The sequence below is a fragment of the Carcharhinus amblyrhynchos genome, chromosome 7, assembly GCF_965287045.1.
Source record: "Carcharhinus amblyrhynchos chromosome 7, sCarAmb.v2.hapA, whole genome shotgun sequence".
Classification (NCBI taxonomy): Eukaryota; Metazoa; Chordata; class Chondrichthyes; order Carcharhiniformes; family Carcharhinidae; genus Carcharhinus; species Carcharhinus amblyrhynchos.
Genome location: NC_137330.1, coordinates 34,449,885 through 34,470,600, shown reverse-complemented (window position 1 = coordinate 34,470,600; position 20,716 = coordinate 34,449,885). Strand labels below are relative to the sequence as shown.

The following is a 20,716-nucleotide window of genomic DNA, read 5'->3' as shown; positions in this document are numbered from 1 at the left end:
AATATAATTAACAGATGTGAAGAAAAAGGCCCTACATGTTCAATAGTGTAAGGAGGGACCATATTATCATGTTGGCAACTTTAGAAACTGTAACAGGGAATTTTTCATTGCAAGGGAAATTTACATCTGATTGGCTTGAAATGGTTTTCCACTGACAAAAATGGAAGCTTGATGTTTTAATTGCACAGCAAGTATTCAGAAAACTGCATGTTACCATAACTTAAAGTAAAAGGCACAATTAAAGGAAAATATATCAATATGGGGTGACAGAATTCTTAAAGAAATTGAAGCTTCAAATGCACCTTGATTCATAAGCTGCCTTTGATGAGAAAACAGGGTCTAATAAGAAACAGACAAAAAGGAAAGGAAAGGAAACTGAAGTTGTTGGCACAAGTGTAAGTCAAATAACTGACTTGTTCAGTGCCTAACTTATTGAATGCTAAATTGCAGATGGAATAACAAAAAACAATAATGTTGCCTTTGCTGCCAATCTTTGCTGTCACCATACATTCATTTTTATTTTGTTTCCCTAATACCAAGAAAGATTGAGAGATAGTTTTGGTTAAATAGTGGGCAAAATCTTGGCAGATGGAATGTAAGAGGAAAATGTGAAATTATGCATTTTGGAAGGAAGAATAAAGGAGCTGAATATTATTGAAGTGGAGAAAGACCACAGAAAACTGTAGCAGAGGGATTTGGGAGATCCTTGTGCATAAATCACAAAAACCTAGCATGCAAATTGCAGCAGGTAACGGGGAAGGCAAAAGGAATGTTGGCCTTTATTTCAAGGAAATGAAGTAATAGGGAAGTCTTGCTAAAACTATACAAGGCACTGATTAGATTGCACCTGGAATATTGTAAACAGTTTTGTTTCCCTTATCTAAGAAATACTGACATTGGAGACAGTCCAGAGAAGGTTCACTAGGTTGATCCCAGATATGGAGGGATTTTTGGATAAGGAGAGAGTAAACCTGTACTCACTGGAGTTAAGAATGAGAGGTGACTTTATTGAGACATATAGGATTCTCAGGAATCTTGACAGGGTAGATGCTGAGAAATTCTCTCTCCTTGTGGGAGAATCTAGGACCAGAGAACATAATTTCAGAGTATGAGGTCGCCTGTTTAAGACACAGTTGAGGAAGAGTTTCTTCTCTCAGAGGGCAATGAATCTTTGGAATTCTCAATTGCAAAGTGCTACAGAAGTTGGGTTAAGTATGTTCAAGGTGGAGGTAGACAGATTTTTAAATCCGTAAGGGAATCAAGGGTTATGTGGATGCGGCAGGGAAGTGAGTTTAGGATTATAAAATCAGATCAGTCATGATCTCATTGAATGGTGGAGCAGGCTCAATGGGCCAAATGACCAACCTCTGTTCCTATGCCTTTTGATATTGATACTACTGAGGTTAATAAGAGTTTCAAAGAAAAAATGCCATGGCTACTAAGTTAATAGTGCAATTTCAGTACATTTCTGAAGAGCATGACTATCCATGCCTCAACTAATGTGGCATTCACCCATTCAACATGTAGCATTACTGTGATATTTAGAACGCAAAAGGAGTGGTGGACTCTAATGTTTCTTCACTGTCATCTAGCTGAATGAAACTGCTCTCATGATGTTCCAGTTTTAATGATCAAATCGTAGCCAGATAATCATTTGTAATTGCTTCCCTTCCTGCATTGATATCTCTGTTGTCTTTCAAGGATCTATCCTAGAACGACCCCCCCCTCCTTTTTCTCAACTACATGTAATGCAATCTGAAGGCACATTGTTAGTTTTCACACGTATACTGGTGACACCAAGCTCTACTGCACCACCACCTCTAATGATCCTTTTCTTGCTGCAAAATTATCAGATTTCTTACCCGACATTCAGCACTGGATGGTTCCCATTCAAACAATTTCTTGATTTTGAAACTCTCATCCTTGTTTTCAAATCTCTCCATGGCCTTGCCTCTTACCTCTTTATATTACTTTCTTCCCACTTCAAACCTACCTCTTTGAGCAAACTTTTTGTCATTTGAGTTAATATCTCATGGGTCAGTGGCATATTTTTCATTATAATGATCTTATGAAGAGTTCTGGTGGTTTCATTATGCTAAATGCTCTATACAAGTTACATATACAAATTGTTGTAATAATGTGCTACTTTTAAAAATTATTTTCTTCGATATGGGTTTCACTGGCATATGTTGCCCATTCTCAACTGCCCTTGAACTGAGTGGCTTGCTAGGCCATTACAGAGGTCAGTTACAAGTCAACCATATTACTGTGGATCTGGAGTCACGTGTAGGCCAGACCAACGGTGGCAGATTTCCTTCCCTAAAAAGATATTACTGAACAAGATGGATTTTTACAACAATCGATGATGGTTTCACAGTCACCATTACTGGTCAAAAATGCAAGTTTTACATGTCTTAATTACAAATTTTAATAATTAAATTGAAATTCCAGTTCCAGCTGCCATAGTGGGATTTGAACCTAGGTTCCTATTAATCTGGGCCTCTGGATTACTAATCTAGTGACATTACCACAACATCATAGTCTTATCAATATGATTACAAAGTAAATGCTTCTGGAACACTACCCACCTACAGTATTTCTTGATGTGCTTCTAATTATCCTCAATCCTATTGGCAAGAACATTTCAAATTTCCTACTGAAACCAATGAAGGATTCATATTTAAACTCAAAGTGTTCTTGTTCCACACCTGTGTCATCAGGACATTTCAAATTTTTAACAACAGCTTCAGATTCAACACATTTAACAGGCTGAGTGTCAACTAAGTTATGCGCCATAAACCTGAACAAATATTACAAATAAATGTCACTCAAATTATGATTGGCTACAGATGTGACCAATGATAATTTCTTAAACGTTGCTTCCCATAGATTACGAATTTACTTTTACAAATTACCTATTAAAGGAGTGTTATGACGCAAAGGTACTTTTTCCAGAAGCTGGTTTTAATAACGTCTAGTTCTGTGAACGAACCTAAAGTGATCTACAGACTTATTCATACTGCAAAAAGTGAAGTTTTGGAAATGACAACACATGGTCAACACTGCAACCACGTAAATCACACCAGAGACAGACAGTGAGGAATAAAATGAAAATGTTGCTTAAAACGGTTTTTCTAATTGGTTAGGTATCATCACAGTGGAAGAAGCAATGAGATGCTACAACTCCACACCACGTGACTACTCATTACCAGTGAGGTGTCTGTGGGGGAAGGAAGCCCCTCATCAGCAGCCTCCTCGATCACCTCCTAACAAGAACAAAATCAAAATTTTGGTGACAATACAAATATATCAGAAAGCAAATCATGTATACCTCTTTTGTTAACATAAACTTGTAGCGTGGTGAATGATTATCTATTTTGCAATTAACTAACAGCTTTTAATTAAAGTGATCATTCTGTAATTATTAAATCTTTTGAATGCACTTCTCACTGCTTACATCTCATCGTAAGTAGAGGGAAAGCTAAAAGGCCAAGTCAAAATACGAAATGGTGAGAGATGACAATGTGATGGTCATACAGCAATAATAAAAGCGAAATACTGTGGGTACTGCAAATCTAAAATACAAACAGAAAACACTGGAAAAATTCAGCAGGTCTGATAGCATTTTTGGAGAGAGAAACAAAGTTGATTCTTCAAGGCCAATATCACTTTTTTAGAGCTTCAAAAGAAGAATCATATTGGGCTTGAAATGTTAACTTGTTGAACCAAACTTGTTGAGTCTTTACAGCATTTTCTGTTTCTATTTGGTCAATTTGATTTAGTTGCTAACTTAGTAATTAGTATTTTTAATTTTTTTGTTCCTGATCTTTGAAAATGGAAGTTGGCCAAATTCTACGTACCCCATTTGACTTGCATATTTTATAGGAAATTATTTTACTGGTGTTTCAAACAGAATAATAGTTTCCCGTGATTAACAGCAATAAAGGTATGCACTCCAAAATAGTTAGTTTACAGTTTCTAACGTCAAAGGGACACATAAACCTAAGCAAAGTTCAGCAATTCATCATAGCTCATCCAAAAAGTGATTTTTACCTGATTTTTAACATTCAGGTATTCTGAACACGAAACATGGTTTAAGAAAAGAAAAATAGACAGCAATGGGCTAATACGAACAAACATGAAGGTTAACAATTTGAAATGAAATAAAAGAGGAACAACTTTTGCAAAACCTGAAAATACAAAATACTGTCAGGATTCAGGAAAAATAACATTTACTTGTAAACATTAAACTGAGGAGAGGAGCTCATAGGAAGCAAAGCAATACTACATTGCAAAGATATTATTTTGGTGAAAACTTAATAAGAATCTAAGCAATTCTTCTTAGAATTTGTACTTCAATATTTATTACTATACTAACATTTTACAGATATATGGTATGTCTAGCTGGCGAAACGTTTCACAAATATAGATTAAATGTTGTATAAAACACACACTCCATCTCAGTACTAAAATATTCATCTTTTACCCCTTTTGTAATACTTACTAGGTTACTGTTCTGTTCTCTTGACAAAGTGGTTTTAGCTGATGAATGCGAGATGGGATGTTGCAAACTGCCAAAGTATTGCCTTGGCAAGTAACAAATAGGAGGGGCAAAATATGGCTATGGAAAAGGAACAGGTGGAAAAACAACAATTTAGGAAAATCAAATGAATTCACAACAAAAAACACACAATGTATGGAATGACAATTCTTACTTTCAATGTAGAATACCTTTACTTCCCAAATCCCAATTCATGATGAATGAAACTCAAAATAGACATTGCAAAGCCAACCAAAGTAACACATGGTTATAAATTAAATATGGGGGATTGGCAAGATGGTAATGTTGCAGTGTCAACTCAATTTAAAAGAAAAGCCTATGGTCATTTTGGATCAAGTAAAATAATAGATTTAAATTTACTTACCCGGTTATAAAATGGGTGCTGTTGTCCAACCATGCCACTATAATAGCTGCTAGGATGTTGTGGCGACATTACATTACCATTGAATGAAGTTGAGGAGGAACAGACTGATGGTGCCTGGCTGAACACAGACACTGCCCGAAGTGGAGCTTCCTGCAAAGGTAGTGAAGGATAAGGAATCCCGGTGATGTTTACAGTGGACATCTGCTCCCTGGCTGCTCGGATATCTGTAGGCATGAAGAAAACTCCTGAGCAAAGACAGTTTGTATCTAATACAACTTATGCTCAGACACATTTTCAGCAAGAAAAGTGGACTTGTACACCTGGGTCAGTACTTTAGGCATCTATTTAAATGTTAATTTACTTCATGCCTTGCATACTACCTGGGATCAACTGATTTAACGTAATCTATGGCAAGATGAACTTCCAACTGATGATACGAAGAAAAAGACATGCATTTTTGTTGTGACTTTTATGATCACTGTACAACCGAAGTAGTACTTTGGTCACGTTATCTACATTACAACAATGACCTCTGGAGAGTTTCACCTTTGGCATCCTCCTATTTTTCACCCACATGTTATCCCCTCAGTAAGATGTCAAGTTCAATATGAAGGGCTTCAAAGACGGAACTCCAGAACTAATGGTGCAGGTGTGGGAAAATAAGCTACTAATGCATGAACATCTGGCTGTGACTAGATTGGTAATTGTATGATCAGGCTAGGGGAGTTATTTTGTTGTACAATGGAGGAAAGACACTGAAAGAGGATGGTGCGGTCAAGCTTCCCTATAATCACAACTAAACCATTTCACTGCTGCGGCAAGTTGAGAAAACTGATTACAGAAATATTGTAGCAAAGATGCCATGATTTGGGAGGCAATATTTTCGTGGATTTTAGTGATAAAAGCGAGGGTGGAGATGCGACAGTGATTTGCAAGGACAGCAGAGTCAACTGTAGACTTTTTGATTAGGTGTATGGTAAAGATTTGCATTTATATAGCACCTTTCAGCACCACTAAACTGTTCCAAAGCACTTTGCAGCCAATGAAATAACTCTGACATGCATTCACTGTTGTTAGAAATGTAGCAGCCAATTTGCACACAACAAGCTCCCACAGACAGCAACGTGATAATCACTGGGTAATCTGTTATATGGTGAAGCGTTGAGGTTAAATATAGATTGGGACACCAGCAATAATTCCCCTACCATTCTTCAAGTATGGATGCTTGTGCAACCTCCTGAGATGGCTGATGGGGGTTCTGACTGATATCTCATTCAAAAGATGGCCACTCCAACAGTGTAGCATTCCCTCAGTGCACTGAGGTGTTGGCTTTGACTTTTGTTGTGTGGTCCTGGAGTGGGACTTGAATTACCAATCTTCTGATTCAGAGCTGAGTGTGCTATCAACTTGACAGCGATAACCATGGTGGAAATAAGGCTTTTGGCAACCAGATGTGTCAGTGGCAGATAATTTTAGCGATAACGTCATGTTTGAACTCCTTGCATCTGTTGATGGAGGCATGGGTGGCTGGTGCACAGCAGTAGAATTTACTGGTGAAAAGAAGCCAGGGAATAGTTTTGTATCTTAGGATGATCTTGCAATAACGAGCTGTTTTGGTGCGAGTACTAATGGTTGTTGATGTTGTCCAGCCAGATCTGGCATTACTGTGAGCTAATTGGTACGTGCCATAAACATTTAACTCCGGGGTCCCAGGGAAACGGTCATAATGAAAGAGAGAGATAAGGGAATCAAAAGTGGAACGGAGGCAATAACTAAGCAGATCGGTAATGAAAGATTAAGCAGCTAGGAGTTTAATAGTGCCATTATAAGTGATTGAGGACCGATTGCTGCCCCCGCCAACCATTCTCGGGCCCAGCCCCAAACCCCCCCTCCCAGCTTGCCCTGATCTCCAGCTCACGTCCTCCCGACAGCTGACCCCTTCCAGCAGGCTGACCTCCCCACCCTGATCAGTGGCCTCCCTCCTTGCCCCACCGATCCCGACACCAGGGGGGGGCAGCAAGACCCTCAGCCCCCACTGATTGCCCCCCTAGGCCCCATTCCCCATATGCCCCACTCCCGTGGCACTGCCACATGCCTGATGGGCCGTGCCAAGGTGCCCCCTGCAGAGGAAAGACACTTCAGTCCCAGACTTGCCAAATGCATTTAAATCACATGCAAAACAGGATTAAAATTATTTCTGCGCCTCCCCACTGATTTCTGGCACGGAGCAGAAATGCAGTGTGGGGAGATTGTATCATAGCAGGAATGCATGTGTGAATCTGCCGTGAGATCCTCCCAGCCTGCTGTGCTAAAACAATTAACCCAGATGTGTGACTTGCTTTTAAATAATATGAGCGAATGACACCAAATTGGGATGCAATTTCAATATTCATCATCAGTTTACGTATGTGTACTAATGAGAGAATGGTTTTTGATCAATAAGTGCCTTACTTCTAACATAACACTAGTTAGAAAGCTTAATTAAATAAGAGCAAAATATTGGAAATGCCAGAAATGTGAAATAAAAACAGAGAATGGTGGAAAAACTCAGCAGGTTTGGCCTAACCTGTGGCGAGAAAAACAGAATTAATGTTTCAAGTTTACATGACTTCTTCAGAATTACACAGAGGCAGAAACATGATGCACTATTTACTCTTTGAGAGGAGTGGAGCAGGTGGAGCAAATTAGGTCAGGGATAGGTGGCAGCAAGGAGAGATTTGATAAAGATATGGGCATGAGACAAACAGAGTGTTAATGGAAGTCTTAAAGACTAAAGAAAGTGCTGATAGCAGCATAAAAATAACAGAATGTTTGAAAAGCAGAACAAAAGTTTTTACCTTCGAAAACTTTAATCATTAATCTTGCTACATAATGGTGTGAGTAGGAATTAACCAACAAAAGAACATAGCAACAGATGCAGGCCATTTAGTCCCCTGAACCCGTTCAATCATTCAATGAGGTTATGGCTGATCTAACCCCAAAATATGAATCTTTGCCCCACATTCCTTTGTGCAGTTAACAAAAATCTATTAATCTCAGATTTAAAACCAACAACTGATCTAGCATCAACAAACATCTTCAAATGAGAGTTCCAAACTTTTGTTACCTTTTGCATGTAGCAGCATTTCATGAATTCCCCTCACGAGAGATCTGCCTTTAGTTGTGAAGACTATGCTCCAGAGTCCAAGACTTCCCAACCAGCTGAAATAGTTTCTCTACCTCAATTCATTTTTTGCAGCTCTTACTATCTGTTTTGTCACACTGCTATTCTCTGCAATCCAATCTTGTTGTTCTTGGCGTCATTTCCATTCACTGTGCTTTTTTCGTATACTTTCAATTTTACACTGGAGAATTTTGGGTGTTTCAGGTTACAAATAAAAGCAAGAACCTCGTGCCAAACTCACTGCAAAACATTATTGCTTAATATAGAATCATAGAATCCCTCCACTGCAGAAGCAGGCCATTTGGCCCATTGAGTTAATACTGACCACAATCCCACCCAGGCCCTATCCCCATAATTCCATGAATTTACCCTAGCTAGTCCCTCGACACTCTTAAAATGAACTACTTCACAAAGATTGTACCTCAAGTCTTTTATGCAACCTTGTTAAAGAAACCAAGATGATTACCTTGGAGATAAAAATTTAAGAAAACATAATAAAATTAACATTTTTGAATGATTTTGGGGTGGGAGATTAGAAAGCAGGAGGGATTATTTAATTTTAAGTAATTATCACTTAAAAGATACATCATAAAAAGAAAAGCATCATTAAGGGAATGCTTGTATTTTCTTGGCCCTAAAATTAGTAAATATTATCACAGAATCCCTACAGTGCAAAGGAGATCATTAGGCCCATCGAGACCATCGAGTTTGCACCACCAACTCTCTGAAAGAGCATCTTATCCAGACTCATCCTGCACCTTATCCCTGTAACAGGTAATCCCTCTAACCTATACATCTTTGGACATTAAGGGGCAATTTACCATGGCTTGTGGACTGTGGGAGGAAACTGTTTTGAAGTTTATTTATTTATTAATCACAAGTAGGCAGTGCAATGATATTACTGTGAAAATCCTCTAGTCATCATGTTCCAGCACCTGTTTAGGTACACTGAGGGGGAACTTAGCATGGTCAATCCACCTAAGCTGCACATCTTTGCATTGTGGGAAGAAACCAGAGCACCCAGGGAGACACAAGGAGAACATACAGATTCCACACAGACAGTGACTCAAGCCAAGAATTGAACCCAGATCTGGAGTACCTGGAGGAAATCCACACAGACATGGGTCACCCAAGGCTGGAATTGAACCCGGATCCCTGGCGCTAAGACAGCAGTGCTAACCACTGTGCCACTGGTTTAACTCCACTGGTTTAAAATAGAAGGTTGTCAGTGACTGGTCAGATGTCTGGTTGTTTTCTACCCCACAAAGTATAATTAAGGCCATAGAAATGACAAACAAAAATTAAGTCACTGGAATTTGAAGGTGGATTTCGAAGATTCGGGATGACCACTCTGGCCTACCCAACCATCCTAAAAGCCATATGAAAAAAATGCTCACCTGCTATAATCTCACGCAATTTAGGATCCAAATTCACTGTGCATGGTAGAAATATTTTTACATCTCGTGCAGAAAGAATTGGCATTCTTGAAGATAGGAAAACTTCAAAACTACGAATATCGCTGTCAATTTCTAAAAGTGGCTCAACATCTTTGGTAGTTGGTATGTTTTTGGAAATTCTGCAGATAGTAATAGAAAATACTGTTAAATAAATTAAAATCAGATTTCTAGAACCATCAGACGGCATGTTGTGAAAGGAACATTTTCCAAGTAAGCTATTTGTACCATCTCAAAAATCTGCAAAGGGGCATATAAAAATACAAACACCAATACAGAAATGAAAATATATGACAAACTGATTTTTAAATTTTTATTACCAACATAATTATATGAAAATAACAGTCGTATTGTGATATACAGTTCTTGTCTAGAACAAATTCTAAACACATTAATTTCCTTTTTGAAAACCAGGAAACCACAATCAGGAAGTGAATGATGCAATTGTACTAATGGTTCTAAAATCTTCAAAACTGTGCTAATTAATTGAGTAATCAGTTTTCAGATAGTAGAACACATGAGTTTTTTTTAAGCAGACTCACTCTTAGAGATTTAAAATCTCAAATGGGGGTTGCACAGGCATGAAATATTGGGATGGTGAAAATACAATGGGGCTAGTAATGCAGAGTCACAGACTAATGCTGGTAGAATTTAAATTCACTCAATCAATAAACCTGGAATATAGAACTAGTCTTAATAATGGTAACCATGACAACTATGTGTTGTTAAAAAAAATTGATGCCCTTTAGGGAAATAAATCTGACCCATGTGATTTCAAACCTGTGGTTAACGGCCCTGTGTAATGGTCTAGCAAGTCACTCAATTCGAGAGCATATAAATGTGGATATCTGTATTTTAAAACTATTTTTCTTTTGTTTGTTCATGAGATACGGTGTGACTGGTTGGGCCAGCATTTGTTGTCCACCCAAGAGCATTAAGAGTCAACCGCATTATTGTGAATCTGAAATCACATGTAAGCCAGACTGGCTAAGGACAGCAGATTTTTTCCTTACAAGGACATTAGTGAATCAGTTGAGTCTTTACAACAATCAACAATGGTTTCACAGTCATCATTAGACTTTTAATTCCAGATTATTTTCGGCCATGGTGGGATTCGAACTCTGGTCCGCAGAACGTTACTCTGGGTCTCTGGATTACTAGTCCAGCGACAGTACCTCCAAGCCACGACCTCCCCTTAAAGATGTTAATATTTTATGTACTCAAGCAAGTATCAGCCAAGCTCTCCATATTGTATGGTGACAATGTTACAGTCCATTATTGAGAATGTAATAGCATTAGAATTTTTTAAGGAAGTAAGGAGTAGGAAAGAAAATGAGGAACCAGTAGATGTAACATACTTGAATTTCCAAAATGTGTTTGATAAGATCAAAGAATCCTACAGTGCAGAAAGAGGTCATTCGGCTCATCAAGTCTGCACCAACCACAATACCACCCAAGCCCTATCCCCATATTCCCACATATTTACCCACTAATCCCTCTAACCTATGCATCCTGGGACACTAAGAGCAATTTAGAACGGCCAATCAACCTAGCCTGCACATCTTTGGATTAAAAAGTACTTAATAAGAGCCAATAATGTTGGAGGTAGTATATTAGCACGGATAGTGGGCAGATTAATTAATAGAAGTCGGGATAAGAGGGGCGTTTTCAGGACGGCAACCTGTAACTAATTGAGAGCACTAGGGATCAGTGCTGGAGCCACAATTATCTGCAACATATATTAATGACTTGGACAAGGGAAGTGAATGCACTATTGCCAAATCTGTGGATGACACAAAAATATGTAGGAAGGCAAGTGGTGAGGACGACAGAATCTACTGAGGGATATAGACAGGTTAGGTGAGCAGGCAAAAATTTGGCAGATGGAATATAATGTAGGAAAATGTGAAGTTACACATTTTGGTAGGAAGAATAAAGGAACCGAATATTATTTAAATGGAGAAAACCTGCAGTACAGAGGGATTTGAAGTCCTCATGCTTAAATCACAAAAGGTAAGCATGGAAGGTCAGTAGGTAATTGGGAAGGCAAAAGGAATTTTGGTCTTTATTTCAAAGGGAATAGCGCATAAAAATAGGGAAGTCTTGCAAATACTATACAAGGCACGAGTTAGATCACACCTGGAATACTGTGAACAGTTTTGATCCCCCTGTCTAAGGAAAGATAAGAGTGGCATTGGAGACAGTCCAGAAAGATCCACTAGGTTGATTCTGGGAGATGGAGGGATTTTCTTATAAGCAGAGATAAAGTAGGTTGGGCATGTACTTGCAGGATTTTAGACGATTGAGAGTTGATCTAATTGAGATACATAGGGTTCTCTAGGGGCTTGACAGGGCAGATGCATAGAAATCATTTCCCCTGTGGGAGAGTCTGCGACCAGAGGACATAACCTTAAAGTAAGAAATCACCCATTTAAATCAGAGATGAGGAGGAATTCCTTCTCCCTGTCACATCTACAGAGAGCTGTAGAGGCTGGAATGATATAGGCTGCGAAAATGGATTTTTAATCAGTATGGAAATCAAGAGTTACGGGATAAGGCAGGAAAGTGGTGTTGTGGATTATCACATCGGATCAGTCACAATCTCACTGAATTAGGGAGTAGATTTTAGGGTACAAATGACTCCAATATCTTACGGACAGATGTGATGAAACCCCTCTTCCTCCACCCACACTGTAATCAGCTCCTCTCCCCGACCATCCCCACCCACTACTTTGCAACCTGAAATACCAAAAAACACTCAATAGCCCCTCTTTCCAACTTCCCTGCCCCCCACCCACTCTTGGAAACTCCCCTTCCAAACCACCCCTATCGCAGCCTGGATTTCTCCACCTTGACTACCTGATTAACGTATCTCAATAAAAATTACTTTTTTCCCCAAGAAAAATTCCACATTTGTTAAGAAAATCTGTACAATGGGCAAATTGCCATGCATTTTGTAGATTTAGAGAGAATAGAGAGAATAAAAGCATATAAGCAAATATCTTTAACATAATATCAGAATACATCATTTTCCAGGAGAATGGCATTATATGCTTATAATGGTGTCTGATGATAGACACCACTGTCACATCTACTGAAGGCAGCATAACCTCAATTCTAAATTCTGCTGATTATTTCCTCAGTTTCTAATCTTAAGTGTAATAAGTTTAATTGGAGGCTGGTGTAATGTGCCATGTTTTTTCCTGCTCACCAATAACTTGTAAAATTAGAGTCTAAATTAAAGTACCAGTGAGCGGATAGAACATGTGATGATTTCAATCTGCTTTTGATGAAACCAGAAAACAGTTGCAATCCAGAAGTAAATGTGAGAATACATTGGCATTAATTGTTTTCGCTTGAGTGAAGAAATAGTTCTCTAATGTAAGGGGGACATGGATTTTTAGAAACACGGAATGACATATGATCACAAAAAAACTGAGAAAAAAAATGACAATTGAAATGACATTGTTTCAACTTCCAGACTCTTCACAAACACTGCCATCACAACTGTGAAGGATGAAAATTTAACACTGTTTAATTCTTGCCCTCTCACTCTAATTAGAAAAAAAGAATGTAACAAAGGGAAAAACTGGGGGATTACTTTGTATACCTGTCTTGTTGAAGGCCAAAGAAAGCTTGGAGAAGAACTAAATAAAGCTTAAAACAATTATTTATAACAGCACCTAAAAACAAATGCAAATTAAGATGAGCATGCTTGAAATGGGGGAAATCAATTTAAGTTAATTATGAAGTACATGAACTACGAAGTACATTAGTTATTCACCTTTCGTAAATGTTTTTCAGGGTGAGATGATCTGGAACATTGTCAGTCTCTTCCAGGTATAGAATAAGCCAGGAAGTCCTGTATGGCCATTGTTCTGTGAGGTTTATCCAAGAGGCAAGTCGATCCCAGTTGAAACAAATCTGGTTAGCCCTTAGTAAACGCCCTGTAATGAAATTTAACTAACTGAGTCTTTGGAAGACTTTGTCCTTGTGATCAGATTTATTCCCAAGACTGAAACAAATTAAGGAATAACAAAAACAGAAAAAGCTGGAAAATCTCAGCAGGTCTGACAGCATTTGTGGTGAGAGAACAGAGCCAACGTTGAGCCTAGGTGACCTGAGAGCAAAGAGAATCAGCAGAGAAACACTGCTCTTCTCTGTGACAGAATTTGTCTCTTTCACCTTGTGCACCATCACAGCTTTCCTCATTTACATTCCCTGTGTCTCATTCCACCCCTTCACCCTCCCCCACTCTCATAGTATAGATCCCCGCTGATTCTCTTTGTTCTCAGCTCTGACGAAGGATCATCTAGACTCGAAAATGCTGGCTCTATTCTCTCTAAATCTAAACAATCTTGTAGCATAATTCTTGAAACTTGACAGCCACTATAACAACCATTAACACACAAATTGCAGAAATTCATATAAATCCATTCTGAATTTTAAATGGGAATCAAAAGTTAAAATTGTACAAACATTGTTCCATCTATATCTCACTAGTTAAATACTTAAACATATATCGAAGTAGCCCACGGCAAGTATATCTGCTTAAGGAATAATGATATAAAATCACAAGACTTCAATTCACAATTTACTTGGTGGCAGCCAATTGTGTTGCAGATCACCAATGAGCTATCAAAGCAAAAAATGAAGAAAACAATTTAATTTTGCATTTTGAGTGGGGTATATATATTTAATCAACTGCAAGTAACTACAAACTCCTGCCTGGCAATATAACAAACTCCTCATAAATGGCCTCTTAATCTATCAGCCAAGCACCAGAACCACAATCTTTTTTTATTTGCAGCACGGACATGTATCCACATCTGTAAAGATGTTTGAATATAAATCTAAGATAGGTTTAACAATCATTTTCCAATGTAAGAAGATCTAATTATGTAGGAAAAATCACCATTAACCTACATCTTTCCCAAACTTCTTATGTTTGCACGCACTGTCAATCGGTAAAATCTGAATTCCTGTAGTTGCATTGTTTGTCACAAGTTTATGTTCTTTTCGGTCCCTCATGGACTACTACCTTAGGCATTTCTCTGTTAGAGACAAGTAATTAGATACCTCCAGGGACACCACTCCACATGAAAACAGGACAAGAGAACGAAGCAGGCGTCCATGAATTACCAATAGCCAGTGTGGGAATTGAACCTACACCACTGGTGTTATTTTGCACTACACACCAGTCAACTAAACTAACTGATCTCCCACTCCGCACACAATTTTATCTTAACAATATTTCTATGGCAAGTTCCTATGTCCAGATTTATAATAAAATTTACCTATTTAACACAATTTGCAATTGCACGAATTGAAAATGGAGATGACTAATTTAGATCATTCCTCCATCTTTTTACAAGACAAAAAGATTGCCCCAGCCTATGCATTCTTTTCTGACATATACATCCAAACATTTCTAGCATCATTGTCAATCTTCTTTACAGCCTCTCCATTGTTTTTTAGAATATAGTGAATGGAATAAGACCTCACCACCTATTTCTTTAATAAAAGATAGTCTTACTCAAACTGTTCTAAAAAAATGGAAAGTGGACAAAAGACCTTCAAAATGGCTGAATCCATGTCTGATTAGGGCTCTTGAACAAAAGATACTGCCTGACTGCATCAGACATACTCGCAGATCGTTATCTCTGAGGAGCCAGTAAGGAACACTTGTGGGCTACAGAGGCCAAATTCAAAGGCTATCTGCATTTCATAATCCAGGTTGGCCAAAAGGAGTTTGCTTGTCTGTTGAGGCGAAGAATCCCATAACCTTCCTTTCAATTCTCAATGGCTGACACATTCAACAATCCCACAGAAGAGATCATATTCCTTGTCAAAGACAGTGCAGAGGACTGGGAGTATTGTGACATAGGTCTCTGGCTTGTGGAACGAGTAATATTGCCTTGCTAATTTGAAATATTCAGTCTGCTGTTTACCATCGAACTGGCAGTCTCACAGAAAAGGAACTCTGCCCATGTTAATTACCTGGCCCCATCTACACTGCTTCTGCTGGAAATATTATACCACAATCTACAAGAATGATTAATTTCTGCATGCCTATCTCACTTTGTGAAGTAAACACTACTGAAAAAGTAAATTATACAGTGTTAGTTTTCAGCACTCTGAGTTCCACGAAGGGATCTCTCATTCGACTTTAATTCTAAACTCTGAAAAATATGAGTGTAGGGTAACAAAATTTGCTGATGAAACGAAGATGAGTGGTAAAGCAAATTGCGTGGAGGGTGCGGAAAGTCTGCAGAGGGATCTGGATAGGCTAAGCGAATGGGCGAGGACCTGGCAGATGGAGTATAATGTTAGCAAGTGTGAGGTTATCCACTTTGGCAGAAATAATAGTAGGAGGGATTACTATTTAAAGGGTGAAAAGCTGCAGCATGCTACTGTGCAGAGGGACCTGGGGGTCCTTGTGCATGAGTCGCAAAAACCCAGTCTGCAGGTGCAGCAGGTGATCAAGAAGGCAAATGGAATGCTAGCCTTTATAGCGAGGGGGATAGAATATAAAAGTAGGGAGGTCTTGCTGCAACTGTATAGGATACTGGTGAGGCCGCAGCTGGAGTACAGTGTGCAGTTTTGGTCGCCACACTTGCGCAAGGATATATCGGCCTTGGAGGGAGTGCAGAGGAGGTTCACTAGACTGATACCGGAGATGAGGGGGTTGGACTATGAAGAGAGACTAAATAGATTGGGTCTGTACTCATTGGAGTTTAGAAGGGTGAGGGGGGATCTTATAGAGATGAATAAGATGATGAAAGGGATGGGTAGGGTAGAGGTAGAGAGATTCTTCCCAGTTAGAAAGGATAGCAGGACTAGAGGGCACAGCCTCAAGAAAAAGGTGGGGGGCAGTTTAGATCGGAGTTGAGGAGGAACTTCTTCAGGGTGGTGAATCTCTGGAATTCTCTGCCCGTTGAAGTGGTGGAGGCTACCTCGCTAAATATATTTAAGTCGCGGGTAGATAGGTTTTTGATAGACAAGGGAATTAAGGGTTATGGGGAGAAAGCGGGAAAGTAGAACTGATCCACTTCAGATCAGCCATGATCTTATTGAATGGCGGGGCAGGCTCGAAGGGCTAGATGGCCTACTCCTGCTCCTATTTCTTATGTTCTTAATATTTCTTCTTTCTGTGATGTCTGCACTTCAAAATTTTCTTTTATCTATTTCCTCTCTTTGTTGCCTGCTTGTGCAGGCAGTGCTGTAACCCTCCTTTCACATTTTGAGTGCATGCAAATAAGCTTAACTCTGGGTTCATCTGATCTTGAGTTTGCTGTGGGGAGTTATGAACAGAAAATTAGACTGCACCAAAACAGAGGGCTTAGAAAATAAACCACTGCTTATAAAGAGGGAAATAAATCAAAACATCAATCAGTTTACAGTTAGTAAGGTGGTGGTTTAGTGGTATTGTCATCTGTCAAATAATCCAAAGAACAGATAATGCTCTGTGGACCCAGGTTCAAAACCCACTATGGCAGATGGTGAAATCTGAATTCAATAAATATTTGACATTAGAAGCCCAGTAGTGACTTTAAAACCACTGTCATTTGTTGTCAGGTTCACTAATGTCCTTTAGGAATGGAAATCTGCCATCCTTAACCGGTCTAGCCTACAGGCAACTTCAGATCCACAGCATTATGGTTGACTCTCACTGCCCTTTGACATGGCCAAGCATGCCACTCAGTTCAACGGCAAATATGGATTTGCAATAAATGGTGGTGCAGCCAGTGACATCCACAACCTCTGAATGAGTAAAAAGAGAAATTGGTGCTGTTTAAGTTAATGACTCCCCCATAACCAATGGAGACCAGAGCCATGTGGTCTAAAAATTGGTACAGATTTGGAAAACATTCCTACTTTCCAATTCCATTCCTCTAAAAATAAAGCATTGTACATGGTTTGCTTTTTTTAAAAAAATGGCTTTGCGAATCTGTAGTGCAATGCTTACTGACTAGTTTATATGTACTCTTGATCCTCTACCACATTTGGTGTCTCATTCTCCAGATGAAAGTTACCTCCTTATTCTTTCTTTCATATTCATCTGTGTTGAACCTCATTTGCCAATCATTTGTCCATTCTGCAAGTTTATTAACATCCTTCCCTATATTGACCATCATATGCACCCCCACCCCTCTCCCGACAATTTGTCAACTGAAAATTTAGCAATTGCGGTTTTAATTATGAAGCCCCAATCATTAATGTAATTCTCCTCCAAATCAGCATTCTCTATCTAGATGGCCTTCGTACAATTCTCTTTGAATTTAGCCTGTGCAGCTGACAGAGGTGTTCATTGCGATCTGCGAGTTTCCCTGATGCAGTGAAGTCGCATCTTTTGTTCGGGGGCCTTAGTCAGACATGGATTCTGCCATTTTGAAGGTATTTTGTTCACTCTTTAAAAAAGTAGTTTGAGTATGACTACACATTTTACTAAGTGTTGGGGTCTTATTCCTCTCACTATATTCTAAAAAGCAATGGAGAGGCTGTAAAGAAGATTGACAATGATGCCAGAAATGCGTGAAAATGCACGTCAGGAAAGAATGAGAATGTCTATTACAGAGCACCTTCTCGAAGGCCTTTTGAAAATCCAGATGATTATACTGACTATGTTACTATTGTCTACTCTAGTAATCTCCCCAGAAAATTTAATACAGTTGGTCAAGCAAGATTTTCTGTCCTGCAATCCAAGCTGGCTTTTCATTACTGCATTTTTTTTTTCTAAATGTTCTTCTATTGCCTGAGTAGATATTACATTTATTTCTACTGCCAATGCTTAGCTGACCGATTTATTATTTTTCTATTCTCCAATTTAAATATAGGAAACAATCTTCATGCACTACACTTTTCACTAATAAATTATTGTGCAACAATGCCTTAAAGAGACTTAGCATTTAAATAGTGTTCTTCATGACTACTGGAAATCAGAGAGCACTTTATAATCAATTAAATATTTGTTTCTTTCTGACGTGTAATCACTGTTGTGATGTAGGAAATCTTCCCTAGATTATTTAAAAACAGATCAATGCAGACCATACAAACCTGGGATTTTATCCTCAGAATTAGCTTATTCAATACATCCTTTTTTTTGGATTCAGTTATCTCATTATTCGACTCATCACCCAAATCTACCTGTTTGCACTCCTTCATAAATACAAAGTGAAATGATCATATAATACTTCATTTATTGTGATACTATCCTTATCCTAGTCCTTTTTTTCCTGATGTGCTGAAAAATATTTTACAATTTTGATTCAGGTTCCTTGCAGCATGGTGGCACAGTGGTTAGCACTGCTGCCTCACAGCACCAGGGACCTGGGTTCGATTCCCAGCTTGGGTCATTGTCTGTTCGCCTGTGTCTGCGTGGGATTCCTCCGAGTGCTCCGGTTTCTTCCCACAGTCCGAAAGACACGCTGGTTAGGTGCAATGGCCGTGCTAAATTCTCCCTCAGTGTCCCCACACAGGAGCAGGAGTGAGGCAACCAGGGGATTTTCACAATAACTTCACTGCATTGTTAATGTAAGCCTACTTGTGACACTAACAAATAAACTTCAAAACTAAATATCTAGTTTGTTCTTTCCTTTCAGCAGAAAGTATCTTTCCTACACTCCATTGAACACAATCTTAAATGTTTCCTATTGTTATTCATCAATATTGTTATCTTCCCCAGTTCTATTCGCAGTCCCTCACAATCAGCTTTACTCCTATTTATTAACCTGGTATTCTTCATATTTATGTTCTTCTCTATTACTTGAACCAGGAAATAACATTACTGCATTGAAATCACTCCATGGTAGTGATCTTCACTTCATTGATTTGGAATCAGATTTTTTGCCAGAACCATCTCTTAGTGCAAATACTAACAGTCAATGCACTTTCAATTGGTGTCATGTGAGGTCCACAGCACAGAGTGTAACTATTACAAACTTATTAAGAAAAAGTAGAAATAACAGAAGTAATATAATGATTTGAAAAACACCACCACAATTATAAAGCAGTAATCCTATGAAGCAGTTTGGAGTTGTTCAAATTGTATCATCACTACACTTCGCAAGGCATCATCTGATACACAAGGAGCTGAGGAATAACGGCATCTAGACTGCAGGATTAAATGCAACGGTGTAATGACTGTAGTGGAAGTTGAACATTACAAAGAACAAAGAACAAAAACAGCCTGGGAAACAGGCCCTTCGGCCCAAAGAGCCCGTGCCGCCATCTTAACACCACCAGTCCCCCCCTCCACCCATGACCCTTATCTAATGTTTTATGACCATTCACATTGAGGGAAACTAATGTAGGGACAATTTATTACTGCCAATCAGCCTAATAGCACATCTTTGGGGTGTGGGAGAAAACCGGAGCACCTGGAGAAAACCCACGCGAAGACGGGGAGAATGCGCAAACTCCCACAGACACCGGCCCAAATCCATGTGTCTACACAGCAATCAGTGATAGTCACTAAGCTGTTGTCTTGCCCAGTATCTGGTCCAGTTTAAGCACACACTAACGACATAGAGCACTAGGCCAATCTCGAACAACCAAGAGCAGCCTAAGTACGACCCATCGCGTGTGTGCCCCTCGTTGAACACAAGGCGGACCGACTTAAAACCTGTGAATGAAAAAGAGAAAAAAAAAAAATTACTATTGTACCATATCCATTTACCTTACCAGGGACGCCCCAATGCTAATGACCCTTATTTAAAACAATCTCCTATATCCACCCATCTCCAACCCATTCATGTGCCTGTCTAAGTTACTCTCAAACAATTCTAGCATGTTTGCCTCCACCACCTTACTTGGCAGAGCATTCCATACCCCCATTACCCTCTGTGTGAAAAACCTCCCTCTAATATCTGTGTTATACCTCTCCCCCCTCACCTTAAGCCCATGGCCCCTTGTCCTGTGTGTTTCTATCATAGGAAATAGCTTACCTCTGTTTACTCTATCTATACCCTTCATTATCTTATATACCTCTATTAGATTCCCCCTCAGTCGCCATCTTTCAAGGGAAAAGAGCCCCAATTTATTCAATCTTTCCTCATATCCCAGTCCTTCCATACTAGGCAACATCCTGGTAAACCTCCTCTGCACTCTCTCCAGAGTCTCCACGTCCTTCCGGTAGTAAGGCGACCAGAACTGGACGCAGTACTCTAAATGCG

General features: G+C 39.1%; 1 protein-coding gene across 4 annotated transcripts in view; it reads right to left on the bottom strand.

The window, feature by feature from the left end:
* The window catches only part of LOC145344864 (kinase D-interacting substrate of 220 kDa-like), a 135,451-nt gene that overhangs the window by 20,178 nt on the left and 94,557 nt on the right, over positions 1-20,716 (bottom strand). For 2 of the 4 annotated variants that reach the window (XM_080192120.1, XM_080192121.1), the window contains exons 22-26: positions 13,327-13,489; positions 9,486-9,664; positions 4,926-5,149; positions 4,505-4,621; positions 3,210-3,266 (exon numbers count right to left, since the gene is read on the bottom strand). In XM_080192120.1, the coding sequence (XP_080048246.1) occupies positions 3,210-3,266; positions 4,505-4,621; positions 4,926-5,149; positions 9,486-9,664; positions 13,327-13,489 (740 nt within the window). The remainder of the gene's footprint in view (positions 1-3,209; positions 3,267-4,504; positions 4,622-4,925; positions 5,150-9,485; positions 9,665-13,326; positions 13,490-20,716) is intronic. The other 2 variants (XM_080192122.1, XM_080192123.1) reach the window with 2 other exon arrangements.